Genomic DNA, 19,624 nt, shown 5'->3' with positions numbered 1-19,624 from the left:
TTAGTGCAGCTCCATGAGAAGGGAGAGCTCAATGCTACAGCCAGGCTACCTGGGGGCTGGGATCTCCAGGGATCCTGTCACTAGCAGGATGGGAGACCCCAGTGGGCCAGAGATTCAACAATGGACCAGCAGTGAACCACCCCCTTTGGGTGGTGTTCGGGGAGCAACGCTGCTGCATGGGCACCACTATCTTCTACAAGTGTGAGAACTGGTCTCTAACTTCTGCCTGCTCAGGAATTTACCATGCAAAGTAGGTCAACTTATTTTCCATAAAGAAAGTTATAAACAAGTGGAAGAGAGCGAGAGAAAGAAAATAAGCCCACACAAAGAGCCATACAATTCAAGCACTAGGTTGAAAACATGGTCGGTAAAAACAGAAGGGTATGAAACCAGAAATTAATGAACGATCATTGGGGTGTCAGATATCAGGATTAATTGCTGGACAAATAATAACGGGGTGGGCTATGCCACACTCCACTCCTTTTCGGGGTCCCTGATAGAACAGAGAGAAGCACAGACAGAGGCTACTGAAGTGAGCTTCACCATCATGGCTGCCACCCCCACCATCTCCTGCGACCCCAGGCATTCATCATCCTAATCCTGAGAGAGATCCTGACCAGACAGAGGGACACAGATAACACGGCCACCCCGACCAGCTCCAGCTAAATCCCAACCACCACCTGGGATGAAATGGGTTTGGGCTATAGCCACAGCAGCAGCTCCAGCCCAGCTAGCTTCTCTTTTCCCCACAAGGACAGTACTGCCTGCCATCTTTGATGCCATCTAAGAGACTCAGAAAGGGGGTTTTCTTTCCAGTGTACAGGAACAAGGGACATACTCTGAAACCTGCCATTGTTCAGATGGAAGCCTTAGTTCATACTTGACATTCCCAGGGCCTTAACTGGTTTTCCTTCTTTTCTTCCTTCCTTCCTTCAATAAAAGGTTAAAATGTGTTGGCCGGGGCACCAAGCAGGGTGAGGTCTCTCTATACTAAACCCCAGCCCTTGTTTAGCACTGTTTTTTGTTGGACAATGACAGGGTTATGTTAATTCCTTTGGCCCATTTATTCTATCATTAGAGAGCACCGGGCACCTTTGGCAAGAGGCCAGGTGTCTGTTTCGGTCTGGGCAGGAGTTTGGACCTGGGATAGCAGGAAGTCACGCCAGTCTGAGCAGAGATGCTGACTTAATAGAAATATGTCTCATCTACCCTCTGCCCTGCACAACCACTCAAAATCCATGTTCTAGTCCCATAAGCACCCTTGGGGTTATTCAACTGGTCGTTTTTCATTTCGGTCTCATACATACTGCACACCAAAGGGCTCCTGTTGAAAGCTCTGCATGCCCTTGACTTCTAAACACCAAATAAATTTAGATCCAGCCAAAGCAGCAGCTCTTCCCCTTCCTCACAGCTTGCAAACTTCACTTAGTCACCAGTCAAGTGACACAGGCTGCTTAACCCCCAACCTCCACTGCCCCTCAGCCCATGCCCAATGCCCACACAGCAGCTGGGGTTTGCTAAGTGCCCGGAACTGGAAGGGCAATAAACTCAGGCCTTGCAGGGAGAGTGTTCCAAAGTACAGAGATTGCTCAGCCCACAGGCCCCACCTGGGGTGATCAAACTCAAAGGCATCTGCTGTTCACAACTCTAACAGCATGGCACAGGGAGAAAGGTGTCCCCCCAAGGTTAAGAGGACACAGTTGCCTTCACTTTCTGCCCCTCGCCACTGAACAGTGATACTGGCTGTATTTGGCTGGTTCGTGACTAGTGTATGTGACTAAACAGCTTGAGGATCCTTTAGGAAGTCCTGACAGAAACAAGATTAACAAGACAAACACCCGTCAGGAATGGTCTAGTTCAGTAGTTCTCAAACATCCCCCCCCCCGGCCTCCCACAGACCACTTGAAAATTGCTGAGGGTTTCGGCAGATCACTTAGTGATCTTTCCAAATGTCTTTTGTACTATTAGCTAACTATTGTTAAGCACTTTGGATAAAAGCGCTACATTAAAAAAAAAAACGTAACTTTTTTGTTCTACAAACAAAAGCATATAACTCATATTTTATTATTAGTCTTACCTTTCTAATGTGATGGATGTGCCCTCTCTCCCGCGCCACAGCAGCCCCCCCGAGCTGGGGCTGGGAAGGAGGGGGATCTCTCCCCGGCAGCCACAGCCCTGGAGCTCGGGAAAGTCACCTTTTTCTCTGGCTGTCATAGCCCTGCACGTCCTAAATTCCCGCACCCCCTCTTCTCACTGCACTGCCCCCTCCCACCTACTCCCCAAGGCCACCACCTCACCTTACATGTGTGTCTTCTCCAGGGTCCAGGCAGCTCATTAGTGGAGCTACGCCTGCAGAGCTCCATGAATTAGGTGGGTGGCCCTTCATTCTCTCGTGTGCCGGCCGCCCAGGCATGCACCTGAGAGGGAACGATCCATGGACCAGCTGAATGGAGCTTGTAATCCACTGGTGGTCTGCAGATCACAGTTTGAGAACCTCTGGTCTAGATATTACATAGCCCGGCCTTGAGTGCAGGGGACTGGACTAGACTACCTCTCAAGGTCTCTTCCAGTCCTACGCATGCATCTGTGATTCTATCTTACTACAGAGGAAATGAGGGGCCTAGCATCACAAGGGAGAGTATTGGGAGCCCTCAAGGGCAGCCCAGGTCTCTCTCATTAGGGTTTAGTTCCATAAGGTGGCCTCTTCGTAGGTCCAGGCTCACTGTTAAGATCTCTACTGGCTGGATCCCAAGCCCCGCCATCTGAGATTCCCCACTGGATGGCCCCTCCCTCATAAGTCCTGAAGACTGGGATTCAGAGAAGGCTCTTTCTCTGGGTCAGGGGTCTCCTGTCCTCATTGACAGTTCTGCAGCATGGCTCAGGCAAGTGGAAGCTACCCTGGATTATCCAGAAGTCTTTATAAATAGTCCTGCATGACCAACACAAGCAGCCGCACTTGCACAGTTAGGAAACAGACTGATAACACTAGGACAGCATTTTATGTCTGTAGCTCTGTTCACCCTGACAGATCCCAATGCACTTCACAAGCTACATTCACAGAGCACCACCAAAATACAGCCACCTCTGGGGGAAGCAGCATCCAGGTAGCAAACCACAACAGAACCGAGGGGTCATTTCGGCCAAGGACAAACATCCATTCCCCCGAGATCATCATGGGATCTTTAGTGGTTGTGCAGGGTAGAGGATTAGATAAGGACACACATTTCGATTAAATAAGCATCTCTTCCCAGGTCCAAACCTTCTACAGACCCCTAATGCCACCAAGTTGTGAGCTGGTTGGAATGTATAAGACGGAGGATACCAACTGGCCCTCACTTGTGATCTAGGCTTTGGCCCCTCTACCCCATTCAAGCTGCTTTAAAACAGTTTGCTCAGCAATGGTTTGCATCCTCTGTAGAAGGTGGACTATGTCTGGATTCTTTCCAAATATTCTTGAGCACAGCAGATAAATGCTCTTTAATAGAGCAGCCCAGACAGTTTTTATGTAGAGCTCCCACTAGGCCTGCAAGAAAAGCTTTTAGGGTGAGATTTAAAAAGAAAATGCCCTTAAGATGGTGGGGGCTATGGGAAGAATTATCAATAGATGGGAATGGTTCAAGTGAAAGAGCAGCTTTCTACAGCTACCCCAAGCCAACCTCTGTATTTTGTATTTCTCTGAACATTCTAATTGTCTGTGAAAGCGCTGCTCACAGGCCACTGCATTTGGCATGGACCTCCTATCTGCAGTTTAGCAAGAAGGCTGCACGCAGCAAGACTGCCTGCTCTCAGCAGCACACCGCTGCAGTAGGTGGACATTCTGCAGCAGCTCCCAGCACATTCAGAATGAGGACCTGCATGGAATTACACAGGAGGTGAAGAAATCAATCCACATGGTATCTTGCTGTCCTAGATACTTCAGAGTCCCCAGCGCACAGAGCCCCATGGGCCCCCCGCCTAGGAGCCGGACCTGCTGGCTGCTTCCAGGGCACAGCACGGTGTCCCAGGACAGGTAGGGACTAGCTTGCCTTCGCGCTGCAGCACCACTGACAGGACTTTTAACGGCCCGGTCTGCAGTGGTGATCCGGGCCGCCAGGGTCCCTTTTCGACCGGACACCTGGTCACCTTAGTTGTAAGCACTGCCTGACCCTCTCCCTTCCGTTGCATTACCTGGATTAATGCAGCTGTAGAAGTAACAGAATTCAATATTTCTTACGCCACTGCTACATTTTCAGCATGCACCAAAGCTTTCTACTGAGAACACGCAAGTGCCCAGCGATGTCAGAGTGAAGCTGGGGACTTCTGGCACCTGAGATAGTGAGTGACGTTGGAACGAGCATGTTTCTGCTGCACTGATTAACAGTGAAACAGCTAAACATCAACGTGCTATTGGTAGATTTAAAAGCTAATGAACCGTTGAGATGAATGGGACAGTCCACAACTCTCAAGGCTACTGATGCAAGCTGACTTGCCAAGCCTGCACACAGCCCGTATTGCTTTTCACAGCCAGAGGGGCTAGAGAGGTTTGCAAATTGAAGTCAGACTCTGGAGCACAATGCTGGGGCAGGGTGCGGTGCCTGCAACAAATTCCATGGCCACAGAATACATACGCCCTGCCCAGGGCACATGTACAACACACTGCGGACTGGAAACATTTACTAATCACCTACTAGGCAGGGGCAAACACGAAATCTCACCCACCTAAGAGCAATTGGCTTATGGTGGGATGCGGTCTCTGGGGCGTCTTTCAGATCAGCTTCTGGCTTCTAAGTAAATGAAGTGTCACACCTGAAACCTTGACCGGCTTCCAGGAGGGATGGCCTCGCTCCCTTTCTTGCCTCTCCCCCCACCCCACAACCCAAGAGCTGGGGGGGCTACTAAGGTGGGGGGCAAAGTGTATCTGCTGCCCCACCTCTTTCCCCAGCCTCCAGCTGCATGGAAGGTATTTCCACTGCATCTCTCCTCCATCCCCAGCAGATAACTCCAATGCCTGCCACCTTTGTTGCTTAGCACTTTCCCCAAGGAACAGGAGAATTAAATTGACCCCCTTGTGTCAATTTCATTGTTTGTCCCCAGGGTTTCAGAACAGCAATGCTGCAAACAAAGAAGATGGATCAGGACTCATTCCACTGCTGTGGAAGCTCTGAGCAGCAGCCATGGAGCTATCTGCAGAATCAGAATACCTGAATACTGTGCCCAGTTCTGGTCATCCCAGCTCAGAAAGGATATAGTGGAACTGGACAAGGTCCAGAGAAGAAAGACGTTAAAGACTATGGAATGGTTTCCATACAAGGAAAGATTAAAGAGATAAGTGCTGTTCAGCTTAGAAATGAGATGGCTAAAGGGGATATGATACAGGCCTATAAAATCATTGGGGGGGGGGGGGGAGAAGAGAGTGTTATTTACCCTTTCCCACAATACAAAAACCAGGGGTCACCCAAGGAAATTAATAGGCAGCACGTTTAATATAAACCAGAGAAAATATTTTTCCACACAACACAATCAATCTGTGGAACTTGGCCATCACAACATCCTCTGGCAATGAAAGTATAACTGGGTTAAAAAAAGAACTAGGTAAGTTCAGGGACAAAAGATCCATCAGTGGCTATTTGCCAAGGTGGTGAGGAGTGCAACCCCATGCTTGGGGCAACCCTAAAGCTCTGACTGCCAGAAGTTAGGAGGGGAATACAGGGGTGGATCAATCCAACTGCCCTATAATGTACATGATCTGAAACACTGGTACTGTCAGAGACAGGATACTGGGCTAGATGGACCATTGGTCTGACCCACTATGGCCATTCCTATTGTCTTAAATTGTGCCTATGAGCGAGAAAGAAGTTAAGTTATTTTTCTGCGGCCTCCCTTCAGGCTGCTGCCATGTGAATGCTGAAAAGAGGAGCCCACTGGCTCTTAGCCTCAGAGAAGGACGGAAGTTGGCAGGCAGCCAGCATAGCTCCCATCCCAGTATAGAAGAACTGCAAAGCTGCCAGCTACTCATGGACATGTTGAGGCAGCACCATCTATTGTTTTAGGACTGTGGCTCTCTCAGGGAGGAACAAAGATCAGAGTAACAGAAGAATCCTTCTCAACTAATGCGACCCTTGGCCATAGAATTTGAGCCAGGAATGAAGCTCAGCAACAGATCAAGCACAATATTTGTGAAAGGTGGGGCTTAATCAGCTTGGCAGATCTAATTTGGCAAAAGACCCACCTATGCATGCTAATTAGGAAAGGCAAGTGGCAGGTGAGGTGACAGATGAGTGATTTACTTTTGGAGTGGGGTAGCGAGCTCACCTACCACAGAGAAACAGAGGGAACGCCAGCAAGGAGAGAGGGAAAGCAGCACCCAGCTGAGATTCAAAGAGATGCAAAGGCCATGAGGCAGAGACATTGATAAAGCATGCTGATGCCAAGCTGCCTCTTTGTGCCCTAGTCAGACTAAAGCTTTGGGATGGGACCCGCCTCACCCAGCTGATGTGAGGTGTAAAATGCTACCTTATCCCCGTGGAGCTCAGACACCAGGGCGCGCCTTTTCACCTCCTGCCTGAGAGAGGGTCACCGACTCTCTACTAGCCCACCCATTCCTTCGGCCAAGGGCTGGGTCCAAGGCTGCCGAGCAAGGCCCGGCAGCCCCAAAGCCTGGCACAGAGACACCGAGACTCCCTGGGAATCTCCCCTGCCACAGCAACGCCAGCAGCTTGGGCGGGCCCCGCCGCCGCCCCACACAAAACGCAACAGCGGGACTCCCCGTCCAGCAGCCCCGAGGATCCACGGGCTGCAGGGGGAGGACAAGGGACGAGACCTTTCCCCCGCCCCCGCGCTGTGGCCACCGGGGGTAGCCGAGCCTCCCCCATCGCACCCGAGGGGGCCCAAGTCGCTCTGGCCCCGCAGGGGCGCCGGGACTCGGCCTTGGCCACAGGCCACTAGCCGCTGCTCTGCCTCCCGCCGGGGCCGCTCTGGGCCCAGGACAGCCGGGTTAGCGGCCCCGGGCGGACCAGAGCCCCCGGCCACACGCCGCCGCGGCCGGGCCGGGCTAGGCTGGGCCGGGCCGCTCCCGCCATGCCCCAGTGGGGCGCCTCGGCCGGACCAGGAGGCCCGCGGGCGAGCCGAGGCGAGCTCCGAGCGAGCTCCCGCCCGCCCGCGCCGCAGCCCCAGCCCCAGCCCAGCCCCCTCCGTATTTACCGGCGACGGCTTCGGCTCCACTTCCGGCTGCGATCGCGGTCATGTGACAGCGGCTCCCCACCTGACTCGGAGCCCGGAAATGTGTCACGGGGCAGCTGCGTACGGGGCCTGAGGGAACCACCGCTTCCGGCGTGCACCATGGCAACGAAACAGCGCCAGTCCCGGCATGCATCGCGGCCCCACAAACACTACCGCTCCCGGCATGCCGTGGGGCAGGCCCGCGGACCCGGCGAGGGCCAAGATGGCGGCGGTGGAGCACGTCGTGGCGGACGCCGGGGCCTTTCTGCGCGGGGCGCCGCTGCAGGTACCGCGGCGAGGCGGGGCCGGGGGGCGCTTCCCGCGGGCCGGGCCCTATGGGGACGCTGCGGCCGGCGAGAACGGCCGGGCCGGGCAGCGATGGCGGGAGCCGTCCCCGCCGCGCGGCGCTCTGGGGACCAGCCAGGGCGACTTACGGAGCTCCCCCCGTGGTGCCTTGGGCCTTCACGGCCGGGCCGCCGCCGCGCCTTGGGGGCGGGGTCAGGACCCCCCGTCCCTTTCTGCTGCCCCGCTCTGCCGTCCCCGGGGTCGGCTCGGTGCCAGGCTGCGCGCTCCAGTCTCTCATCTCGCCCCCGGCGGAAGCGGGGCCCAGCCGTCCCCCGCTCCTGCTGCCCTTTTCTGAGCCTTTCCCAAGTCCCGTCCATCCTTTCGGAGATGGGGCGACCACATCTGCGCGCGGTCTTCAAGCTGCGGGCCTACCGTGGATTTGTAGAGAAACAATCTGATCTGTTTCATCTGCCCCTTGACGGTGCCCGGCTTTCTGTTCGCTTTTTTGACTGGATCGCCTCTGGAGCCTTTATAAAAATTGGTATCACATTACCTATTCTCCAGTCATCTTGTACAGATGTGGCTTAAGTGATAAGTTACATACCGCAGTTAATAGTTCTTTGATTTCATATTTTAGTTTCTTGAGAACTCTCGGGTGAATATCCTCTGGTTCTGGTAACTTCTTACTGTTTAATTTATGAATTTGTTCTTAAACTTCCTCTGATGACACCTCAATCTGGGATAGTTCTTCAGATTTGCCACCTAAAAAAATGGCTCAGGTGTGGGAATCGCCCTTACATCCTCTGCAGTGAAGGCTGATGCGAAGAATTCATTTAGCTTTTTCAGAATGGCATGCTCCTTTCATACCTTGATCATCCAGTGGTCCCACCAAGACACTGCCTTTCTGTCTCAGCCAGTGGCTGCAGAGCAGGGGAGCCAAGCCTTCCCTGAGCCTGGCAGCCCCTCTCCCATCTGTGGGGCGGGAGGAGGTTGGGGTGTTTCAGCACCTGGCTCCATAGTGATGGGTGCTGTGTATGGAGCTGCTTTGGAACCACACCATGCTGTCTGTGGGGATTGGGCATCCCCATGTGCATTCTGGCCTTGGAATCGGAGTCATTTGTCTGTTTGTTCCTAATAGCAGGAATTCTTGTGTCTCTCATACAACAGGACTTCGGTAGAAACGTTTACACTATTAAGGAGGTGGTCAGTGAAATCCGGGACAAGGAAACCAGGAGACAACTGGCCGTGCTGCCCTACCAGCTTCACTTCAAACAGCCCTTCCCTGAGTATGTTAAATTAGGTAGGTGAGCTGGCTTCAAGGGTAACTAGCAGAGCATTGTCCTAGCTGCTAACTCAGTATCCTTCCTGCCCAGGCTGGCACTTGTTCAGCTTTTCTCTGAATAGGTATTTTTTCATCATCGAAAGTGTGCTTGGATTCCATTAAACATAGCCTTAGAGCAAATGTCAGGATGAAAGCCCCATTTCTTTATTTAGCTCCTGTGATTGAAACGAACAATTTTAAGAGTCCCAACATACTCTCACCATTCCTGCTGTTAATCTACTCCCCACCCGACCTAGGACAGCAGAATAGTCAGTTTTTACTTTTGTTTCTAACCACTTTTGCTTCCTAGTTCTCATGCAGTAGCACAAGGCTGTGGTCTTTGGGTTGAAATCCCTCTGGGGGAAAGTTAGCATTCAAATAAAACTATTCTCATGGAATTTATTTCAAACATTCCACAGAGGGGATCATTGTCACATCTAAATGATTCTAGTGGCTGTAATAGATGAAGAGAGGCACGACAGATTGTAGGAGTCTTTGAGCTGCTTAGCCCATTACTACTAAAACCTACATCTTGAGCCTAAAACAACCTTACTGTCACTTTTCAGGAGAAAAGTGATGCTACGTCTGGATTCTTTCCAAATATTCTTGAGCTCAGCAGATAAATGCTCTTTGATAGAGCAGCCCAGACCGTTTTTATGTAGAGCTACCCCCAGGCCTGCAAGAAAAGCTTTTAGGGTGAGATTTAAAAAGAAAATGCCCTTAAGAGGGTGAGGGCTGTGGGAAGAATTCTCAATAGATGGGAATGGTTCAAGTGAAAGAGCAGCCTCTACAGCTACCCCAAGCCAACCTCTGTATTTTGTATTTTGCTGAAAGTTCTAATTGCCTGTGAAAGCGCTTATTAGTATCTATGTATCTGCTAAACGTTGGATTTACCCAGGTGGAATCCCCCAATGACTGCACTCTCACTTTATTATAGTAACAGAATTTTCAAAAAAGACTGGCGACTACCCCAGTCTGTCAGCCACAGATCTCCAGGTGCTAGCCCTGACCTACCAGCTGGAGGCAGAGACTGTTGGGGTGGCTCATCTGAAGACAGAGCCAGAAAAAAAGGTAAACTCCCCTGGAGTGACTAACTCAATCCACTACCCTCGTGCTGTGTAGGTCCTTCAGAATTACTGCCTTCAGGAGCGAGTGGGCTTTTCAAAGGTGTTTGGTGAGGGTGTATATTCGTGAGAAAGGTGAGGGGGATGTTTAATCCCTATTCTTGATGTAAAATTCAGTCTGCATCTACTGGTGCCATGTCACATGACCCTTCTGGTCTGGTCTCCAAAAAGCTCTGCTGGTTTTAAGAAATATCTGGCTGCATTATAGAACTTAAGTAAAATCTTACATCTGATTACACAATATAATCACACCAGTTTCAATTCATGGAGGATAGGTCCATCAGTGGCTATTATCCCCATGTGTCTGTAGCCTCTGTTTGCCAGAAGCTGGGAATGGGCGACAGGGGATTGATCACTTGGTGATTACCTGTTTTGTTCATTCCCCCGGGGTACCTGGAATTGGCCACTGTCGGAAGACAGGATACTGGGCTAGATGGAACTTTGATCTGACCCACTATGGCCGTTCATATGTTTAATTATTTTTGGTCATTTATTTCAAAATGTGTCAGCAAGTATTTCTGTAACAATACAGACAACAAAAAAAATTCAGAAAATATTTGACAAATAGATTCCTTACTAGGCATATTAATACAGAACTTTGAGTAATAATTAATTTAAACTACAATACAGAACTGTATTTCCCACATTCCCCAGAAGCAGTGCAAGGCTGGGGGGAGTCAGGGGTAAGGGAGCAAAGAGAGGGAAGTAAATTGCTGGGAAGGAGCCTGGGTGTGAACTTGGAGGGTTGTTGAGTATGGGTGGGAAAAGTACGGAACAGGTTTTTTTGGTGGGTGGGAAGGGACTGTTAGGGAGCTTCTCCCATGCAGACCCTAGCTGACCCCTAGCCTCTCCCATTCAGTCAGGCACATGTGTCCCTCCACCCCCACTCATTCACCCACTCCCCCCATCCCCATGTGTCCTTGCACCCCCTGTCCACATGTGTCCCTCCACCTCCATTCAGACACCCACTCCCCGCATCCCCATGTGGCTCTGTACCCCATCCTCATGTGTCTGTACCCCAACCTAGCCACCCTCTGTCCGTATGTAGCTCTGCACCCCTCCCCCATCACCATGTGGCCCTGTACCTTCCTCCCCCCCATGGCCCTATGCCTACACTTCCATGGCTATAGTCCCCTTTCCCCCTACCCTTCCTCCAAATAATTCCAGTCTCTATAAAATGTATAGAGCAAAAAATTAGATACATTATGATGCATGTAAACAGCTGTCAGTTAATAAGCTATGGAATCATAAAGATTTATGTGTTAGAAGTCAGTCACTTTTTATTAATATACTACAGGTGATATCTACAGCCCCACTCTGGCTCCTTTATGCTGGATGAAAGAGCCAAGCTACATAAAGGGGCTCTAAAAACCCCAGATTTGGCCCAGAGAGGATTCATAATCTGTCCCAGAATCATAGCATATCAGGGTTGGAAGGGACCTCAAGAGGTCATCTAGTCCAACCCCCTGCTTAAAGCAGGACCAATCCCCAATTTTTGCCCCAGATCCCTAAGTGGCCCCCTCAAGGACAGAACTCAGTGCTGGGTTTAGCAGGCCAGTGCTCAAATCACTGAGCTATCCCTCCTCTCCAAAGGTGTGCTCCTCCCCCCCAGTCTCCAGCTCCACACTCCATCCCTCACCTGCGAGTTTTGGGGCGCAGCTTATGAACTAAGTTGCCTTGTAGTGTAAACATTACATAGTTGAAAGATCCTGGGGACTGAACACAGAACTGTAACAGCTTGTTTCTAGCTGTCGGTTAAAGCGCAGTCAGCTGCCTGCTAGTCAACACCTTCCATTCTGGTTTGGAAAACAGTTAAAATCAACTAAGTTCCGTTGCTGGAAGGATTCGTAGAGATGCCCCAGGCCATCTCTGTGTTGCTGGCTTAGGAACTAGCCCAGGGTGGCCCTCGTCATGCATTCTGCTCTGCCTGCCAAACTCACTGTTGCTCTTAATCCCCTACAGGTTCAGCTGAGCTCCACCACCCAGCATCCAGAGGCTCCTGTTCATGTTGCTGGGTTCCACCTGCCTTCCAAGGTCACTCTTTGCATTAGCTATGGTAGTGGTCTCGTATCCGCCGATGAAAGGCGCTAGCATGGGCAGCGGGGGGTGGGAAAGAGCCTTGCACACTTATGAAGGCTCATCCTCTGCTGTGGGATAGGCCAAGATCTTTGTATCCTGGGGGAACTGAGGCAGAGGGATGTTCAGGACTTGTCCAAAATCACACAAGTCAATGGTAGAATATACTCCTTGGGAGATTCTGCACCAAAAAAAAAATCAATTCTGCAAAAAATTCTGCATATTTTATTTGTCAAAATAATGCAATATAAAAATCACACCAGTTTCAATTGTTTTGGTAATTTATTTAAAGTACAATACAGAAAAAAGTCACTATTCAGCATTTCCTAAACACCTGAAAGTTAAGTTACCAACACTTGGTAACTAATTCCAGGATTGTAACTGGAATGTAGGGTTTCTCATTTGAATTACATTACAGAACACCAAATAGCCCCCCAAAAAAAAAAGTCATTTTAAATTGCTCAGACTTTCACACATGAAAGTCATACAGCAATCAACTGTGCAGGCACTTTCCTGTGTCCCACTAACTTTCTTCTATTTGTTCAAACCTAGTCCAAGCACTTGGAGGAAGATGCATGTCTGTCCACATCTGAAAGTGGCCTGCGTGCAGCAGCAGAGGAGAGCCAAGAGTTCAGCTCCTTCCTGTACTGGAGGAACCCTCTGCCCAGCATTGAAGAGGACTTGCAGGAGCTGCAGGTGAGAGGCAGAGTCTCCTCTTTAATTCCCTATTCTTTGCCCAGTTCATTTTAGCTGCTGCCTCCTTGCTCCCTGGTTTCTGTGGATTCTCTTGCTGGCTCACTCCTGTCTACCTTTGTGGCTGTTAAGTTGGTGCCCCCTTCTCCGGCAGCACTCATCTTGTCTGTCTAGGTGATGCATAGCTCACATCTGACTGAGTGTCTCTCACCTTCCAGAAAGTTCACACGGTTTCCATTAGCCCAGAGGTACCGGTGGTTCTCCAGTCTGGGGAGGATGGAAGTGAAGGGGACAGTGATGATGGTGAAGGCTGGATAACTCCCGACAACATCAAACGGATCCAGCAGGGTATGGGGCATTGTGATGCTCCTGCCAATGTGCAGGTCGGCTGTGTGACCACAGACTTTGCCATGCAGGTAAGGAGTGACTGGGTGACTGCAGTTATAACATGCCTAGATGAATGGAGGTCAAAGCAGCAGGGCTTCTGCAAAGAGAAGATTCCGCTTCTGCTGGACATCACTCAGCAAGTCAGCAAAATAACGGATAAAGGAGGAGAACTAGGGCATGTAATTCATTAGGGCTTTCCAAACCAATGAAGTATGTACACACAAACACACACACACACCCCGCAGGGTGAGAAGCAAAGTACCTGGGTCTGAAACTGGCTTCAGTGGTCAGTTTGTAACATGGAGTCAGTGGGGACACCTAAGCATGAGTGGAATGCCAGAAACATCTGCACTCTATTGCCCTGTAACTGCCCAATGAGAAAAGGGGTGAACAAAGGCTGTTGCGTCACTGCAGAATGGCATTTTGGTTAGTCGGCTCTAGAGAAGAGATGGGCCCTAACAAAGCTAGGTAAATAGTCAATACCTGGTTTTAGGGCATAAACTAACCTCTAACGAATAGGGGTTAGGAAGAAAGACACACCTCCATGGGCAGTTTATTGCCTAAATTGTCCAACACCAGGTTTCCTGAACTTTCTTCTGCTGCAGCAGGTACTGGCCCCTGGGAGAGGTTCCTAGGCTAGATGGACCCCTGTGGGCTCTTCTGTCTACACTGTGGTAACAAGACTCCAAGGCTGCAGTCAGTGCTTTCAGCTGTACTGGGGAGCAATAATGCCTCACCCAGCTTTGGGCATACATCTCCTCCCAGAACTATCTTTAGGCCATCCACGAAGCTGGTTCTGTATCAGAGGCCTGCCATCTGTATGTGTTTGCTACAATTCTGTCAATGTGCATTGTTGTTTGTATGTTGATTGGTGCCTTTAAGAGCTGCCTGGAGGTTCCTCCTACAGGGTTTTCCCCATGGCTGTTTCTTCTCTTTATAGAATGTTCTGCTCCAGATGGGTCTCCACGTGCTGGCAATGAATGGCATGCTGATCCGGCAAGCCAGAAGCTACATCTTACGCTGTCATGGCTGCTTCAAGTACGTGTCGCAAGCATCGGAACCTGCTAGTGAAGAGCAGCGTTACTCTTGCCAGGGAGGTGTCAGGGGGTCATTGGTGCTTAGCCAGCTGAGTGGTGCAATATAAATTTTAAACAACACAGTTGAGTGCAGACAGGGGGATTAAGCCCAGGTATCTCAGTTCTAACCAGTACTATCCCCTCTTCGTCCTGGGCTTCCTCTGAGCAGGGACGGCTACTTTATCCAAATTCCGTGGTGGAGTATATTTGGGGGGATAAATGCCTGTCATGGGTTAAGTTTGGACTGAACAAACTCATTCAGATTGCAGCCTAGGTCCTGAGACTCCAGTAATGAAAAACAGGTGCATTAAGCCAGCGCATCACCTAACTCCATGGGTTGCCTTCCTCTTTTGGGATCTTTTGTACAGACTGGCTCCATCCTCTCTTATGAGGGTTTGGGACTTTGAGCCCAGACCAGCTGGTTGCTAGAATCCAGCTTCTGGAGAGTGCTGCAGCCACCCGGGGACACTGGAACATTGAACCCTTCTGTGGTTTTCTAGGACAACATCTGACATGACCAGGGTCTTCTGTCCGCACTGTGGCAACAAGACACTGAAAAAAGTTGCAGTGAGCGTGGGCGCCGATGGCACCCTCCACATGCACTTCTCCCGCAACCCAAAGGTCCTGAACACACGAGGGCTTCGGGTGAGTAGCTCATCACTGGGCCTTAGGCACAACATGCTGGCTGGTGTGCGGTCATGACAGCCTAGCAACACTGAGTGAGAGCACTGAGGTCTCTTGTTAATGGCTTGGGGCCCCAGGCACAGAGGCCTGCTGGGGATGTTTTCACATTCCAGTGGTGAAACAATACAGGGTTTGGTTTCACTTGTGCTATGGCTTGTGGGTATGGAAGGAGTTTCTCAGATTAAGACCAGCAGGGACCACTGTGATAGTTTGGCCTGGGCTCCTGCCATAGGATTTCCCTGAATTAATTTCTGCATCCAATAGCTGTGATTGAACTAGAGCACATCTTTCAGAAAATCTTGATTTAAAAGCTTCCAGTGTTGGAGAATCCACCACGACCCTGGTAAATTTTTCCAGGTGGTTAGTTACCCTCACTTAGTTCTGGCCTACATTTGTTTAGCTTCAACTTCAAGCCATTATTACGCCTTTGTCTGATAGATAGAAGAGCCCCCCCATCTTAAATTTTGGTGCCCTATGGAGGTACGTAAACTGATCCAGTCACCACTTCACAGATCACTGTTTGAGTCTCACTATTTGGGGATGAGTTCCTGGGAGGAGCCAGCCTCCATCTAATGTCCTAGCTTTGCAAGGGGACTCTGCTCCTTAATGACTCTTACTCTTTCTCGCAGTACTCGCTACCTGCGCCCCAAGGGGGGAAACACGCCAGCAACCCCCACTTGGCTGAGGACCAGCACTTTCCTCAACAGCGGCTTTCCCGGAAGGCAAGGCAGAAAACCAATGTCTTTGACCCGGATTACATTGCAGGGGTTTCCCCCTTTGCCGAAAACGATATCTATAGCCGTGCAGCCAACCTGCAGATCCGGGATGCAGCTCTGGGTGCAGGCCGGCGGCGCATGAATCCTAACATAGCGACCAAGAAGTTTGTGAGGAAGAGATGAAGGGAGGGGACTCAGCTGTGATCTGGCTGCATCATGAGGGAAGGGCTGTTGACTCAGGGCAATAAGCAATGCCACACTTTCATGTCTGGTCTCAAAAGGATAAGAATTGTTGCAGGGCATCCCAGTGCGATTCCAAAGCTTGCTGTGCTGGCTGGATTCAGAGGGCATTTGGGCCACTGCTTCTATGCTCAGCTGGCCATCTAGTGAGCCAGGAGACACCTGTGACTGGATGGCAGCATTGAGCCTGTTAAGTGATTCGCTGAGATGAGGATTCTGAGCTGCAGGAGGGAAGAAGGTGGTACTTCATCAAACTAGATCTGGAAAGCAAACCTGCCTTTTATCCACTCCTGCTGCTTTTCCTGAGCTGTATAACCACGTCTGACACTTCAGCATTTCTAATAAAGAAGGGAATTGCATTTCATGTGTTTCACTTCCAGTGGAAAAGGGCCTGGAGCTGTTGGCTACACTCCAATAAGGTACAGATGGTTGACTGAACCAGCTGTGAAAGTAGTAAACGGTAGAACTTGGCCCCATGTTGGCCCTTGCCTGAAGATGCTGGAAATGCAGCTAGTGCTCAGGGTCCCATTAAGAGACCAAGCGGGGTGGTCGTGTCTGATGTACGCATTGTCAGTGGTGAGGGATCCGTAACAAGGACAATCAGGCTCAAGGTGCCCGTGCTGTTGCCGGAGCCAGTATGTGCAGCTGGAGGAAGCCACATGCTTTTCCATGACTTCTGGCTCCCAGCTGTGAGTTGCTGAGATAGTTTGATCCCAGAGCCTGCTGGAGAGTTAAGGGTGACAGCTTCTCTTGGTGCTGGCTGGGCGACCTATCCAGCTTCTTTCTCACTGCAGGAAGTACAACCCCCAGTGAAAGTTAAGTGTTGTATGCACACACCAGGGCAACTTGCCTACACTCTGTGCTCTGTACACACAGCATAGGATGGACGATAGCCACGCCTCCTTAGTCCATTCCCTGTGAAGAGACAGGAGTAGAGTTTGCACCCATCCCATTGGGCTTGATAGCCATTACCTGCATTGCCACAACAGCAACCTCACCACATAACCAAGGGCAGAAGCTAGGTGCTGAGGTAGAGTCTGTTCCTTCATATTTACCCATGACAAACTAACATCTCAGCAAGTAGCCTCAGACAACAAGGCTGGAGCAACAGCTGCACCAGCATCATGAGCAACACAGCTTGGAGCATCCAGACAGAACCCTCAGGAACCTGTGTTACAAATCCATTGGCGAGCTTCCTGTAAGTTAGGCAGAAGGTCCATATTCAGGTGTAGCAGGGCTTGGAGCCTCACCCAGTTCTGCTGCAGTGGGATGGATGTGAATAGGCTGAGTGGTCAAGGTAAAACTGGAAATAAAGGCTGTGATCGTGTAAAACCCTGGGGAGGAGTTTTGACACTTTCTCAGGGTGCCCAGAACTAAGTCTCCTATTACCCCCCTGCCTCAGCAAGAGACACATGTCCTGGTGCTAATTTGGGTATCAGCCCCCACCAATCCTGTCTGTTAGCCACTCAACCATTGTTCTCAGGCTGCTTCTAGCATAGCCCTACTTTGCCCTGCAGGTTAACACTGTGTACCCCAGTCCCTGCCTCCTAACAAACAATCCCCTATGGTTCCCAGCCCCTATCTCTGGATGCTCAGGGTATTGACCCAATCAGCTGTCCCCAGGGGGGGATACACACACAGGCTTGTTCCATTCAGCTGACTCCCAGCACCACTGTAACTTAGTGAAAACAAATTAAGTTTAACAACAGTTAAGATGTATGACGAACAGGTACAATGTGCTTCTAGTCTAAACAGGCTAAGCCCTTGTCTAAAGGAATGTATCTTACCCAACTGTCGTTTGCAGTGCTTTCAACCAAACCCTGCTTGAGATCCCATTTTCATTAATGTTTCATTGATTTCATTTTCAACACTGCCCAGTTACTCCCTGGGTGCAGGCCAAAACAAGGCTCCTTGTGCCTTCCTCTGATACCCCAAGTTTATAGTCTTTGCAGCCCTGAAACAGTTTAGTCTCTGTTGTCTTCTCATGTTGACCTGAAGTGCAGATTCAGCTACCATTGTGTTCTTATGACTTACAGTGCTTCATTTAAGCAGGGGCAAGTGAATAGACATGGTTGGTCTGGCAGAAACACCTGTTTGTCAACTGGGCCTGGTTACATAGTTTAAAACCTATTTAGTGGCTACACAACTCCTTACACGCCATCCATACGTACATCTTGCAATGCCTATGATGACCAGTGTGTCACCATCTTTCATTTGATACCTTACAAAACACAATGGATAAATACCAGGAACTAGTGTGTTAGGTATAGCGAGTTTGTCAGGCCTGATAGGAATTGCTCTTATAGAACAGTTGACCCTTTACCAGCTTGCAGTGAGGGGTTCTGGGGGTCACAGGAGTTCCTAATGCTCTTGTTCTTTAGAAATGGCCTCTAGTCACTGACCGGCAGCAGAGTAAACCCTCAGGAGGTCACCTTGCTCAGCATCTTCACTAAACTGTGTCCTTTTTCTGTGAGCTCGCTGCTTCGAGGTGTCACTTCCTCTAAAGGAGGCCTGCAAGCCAGCACTACAAGCACACCTAATCTGTGGTGCAGGGATAGCTGGATAAGGCTTCCTATAGCTGGAGAATATGCCCCCCCGCATTTCTGTAGGAAGTGGGTAGAATCCAATTAAAGGTCTGTTGTGCTGCAGTTTGCCTCAGTGACTTCAGATGAAGCTTGTTAATGAAATTGCCTCTAATGAACTCTGCTAACAAGTCTGGCATAAAACCCAATCAGATGTGTGGTGCTCACAGCTCTGTTGCTTCCAATGGGGAGAAGGAAGCCAATAAATACCAGATTGAAGAGTGAACTGACTTAAGATACGTTGAAATCTCAGCCAGAGGCTCTGGGTGCCATGGCAGTATTTTAAATCCTAATGCGCATTAGATGGAATGGGCCTGATGCCTGCTGGGAAGGCACAGACTGGAGAGGAGTATAATGAATCTTTTTGTAATAACGTCAATGTATATTGGCTTCCAACTGCTCTTTCCTTGCTCACAGCACAATGTAGGGGGAGCGTTCACAGGGTCTCCCTCCCATTAAGTGCTGCTTAAAAATACAAACAAGCAGCACAAAGGTGCTTTGTCAGACGAACAGCTCAAGGAAACCCACTGAAAATCAACACATAGAACAAACCAGGTCTCCATGGGGCAGAAAGGTTACGTTAATGCCAGCCAGGACCTGGAAAATCTGAGCAAGCCAGTGCTACAGCCCGCTCAGTAGGACCAGCTGGGTGCAAGCAAACAATGTGTTTTACTGTAGCTGAATGTAAATCTCTACCTTTACAAAGACCATAGGTTGTACTTACACAATAGGGGACTTTTCTCTGGGAAGCAGTGACTCCAAAAAAGATTTGGGGGTAGTGGTGATTAATCAGATGAACATGAGCTCCCAGTGTAACGCTGTGGCCAAAAGGGCTAAAACGATCCTGCACACATACTAGAATCTCGAGTAGGGAAAGGGTTTTACCCTGTATTTGGTACTGGTGCAACTGCTGCTGGAAACGTGTCCAGCTCTGGTGCCCCCAAGTCAAGAAATATGTTGATAAATGGGACAGGGTTCAGTGAAGAGCCACGTAAATGGTTAAAGGACTAGAAAACTTGCCTTTTAGAGACTCAGCTTCTTGAGTCTATCCATTTAGCTTAACAAAAGGAAGGTTAAGGGTGACTGAATCACAGTCTAAAGACCTACATGGGGAACAGAAATGCAATAATAGATGACTCTTCCATCTAGCAGAGAAAGATGTAACACCATCCAGTGGCTGAAAGTTGAAGCTAGATAAATTCAGACTGGAAATCAGGTGTACATTTTTAGAGGTGAGCCATTG

The 19,624-nt window shown here is 49.9% G+C and overlaps 2 protein-coding genes across 3 annotated transcripts in view; one reads left to right on the top strand and one right to left on the bottom strand.

Moving 5' to 3' along the window:
• Positions 1–7,277, bottom strand: part of WWP2 (WW domain containing E3 ubiquitin protein ligase 2) — a 90,368-nt gene extending 83,091 nt beyond the window's left edge. Inside the window, exon 1 of one of the 2 annotated variants that reach the window (XM_048870700.2) lies at positions 7,180–7,277. The gene's annotated coding sequence lies outside the window, so the exon portion shown is untranslated. Of the gene's footprint in view, positions 1–4,698; positions 4,718–7,179 lie in introns of those variants that run through there. The other variant, XM_075118497.1, reaches the window with a different exon arrangement.
• Positions 7,278–7,356: 79 nt separating this feature from the next.
• Positions 7,357–16,158, top strand: NOB1 (NIN1 (RPN12) binding protein 1 homolog). The gene is made up of 9 exons (XM_048870702.2): positions 7,357–7,483; positions 8,650–8,782; positions 9,741–9,874; positions 11,890–11,961; positions 12,556–12,699; positions 12,915–13,112; positions 14,024–14,121; positions 14,660–14,804; positions 15,473–16,158. The coding sequence occupies exons 1-9, from the start codon at positions 7,382–7,384 to the stop codon at positions 15,740–15,742; spliced, it is 1,296 nt and encodes a 431-aa protein (XP_048726659.1). The 5' UTR covers positions 7,357–7,381; the 3' UTR covers positions 15,743–16,158.
• The last annotated feature ends 3,466 nt before the right edge of the window (positions 16,159–19,624 follow it).

The sequence above is a fragment of the Caretta caretta genome, chromosome 12, assembly GCF_965140235.1.
Source record: "Caretta caretta isolate rCarCar2 chromosome 12, rCarCar1.hap1, whole genome shotgun sequence".
Lineage (NCBI taxonomy): Eukaryota > Metazoa > Chordata > Testudines > Cheloniidae > Caretta > Caretta caretta.
The sequence above is the reverse complement of the archived record's forward strand: the minus strand, read 5'-3'. Positions and strand labels throughout refer to the sequence as shown.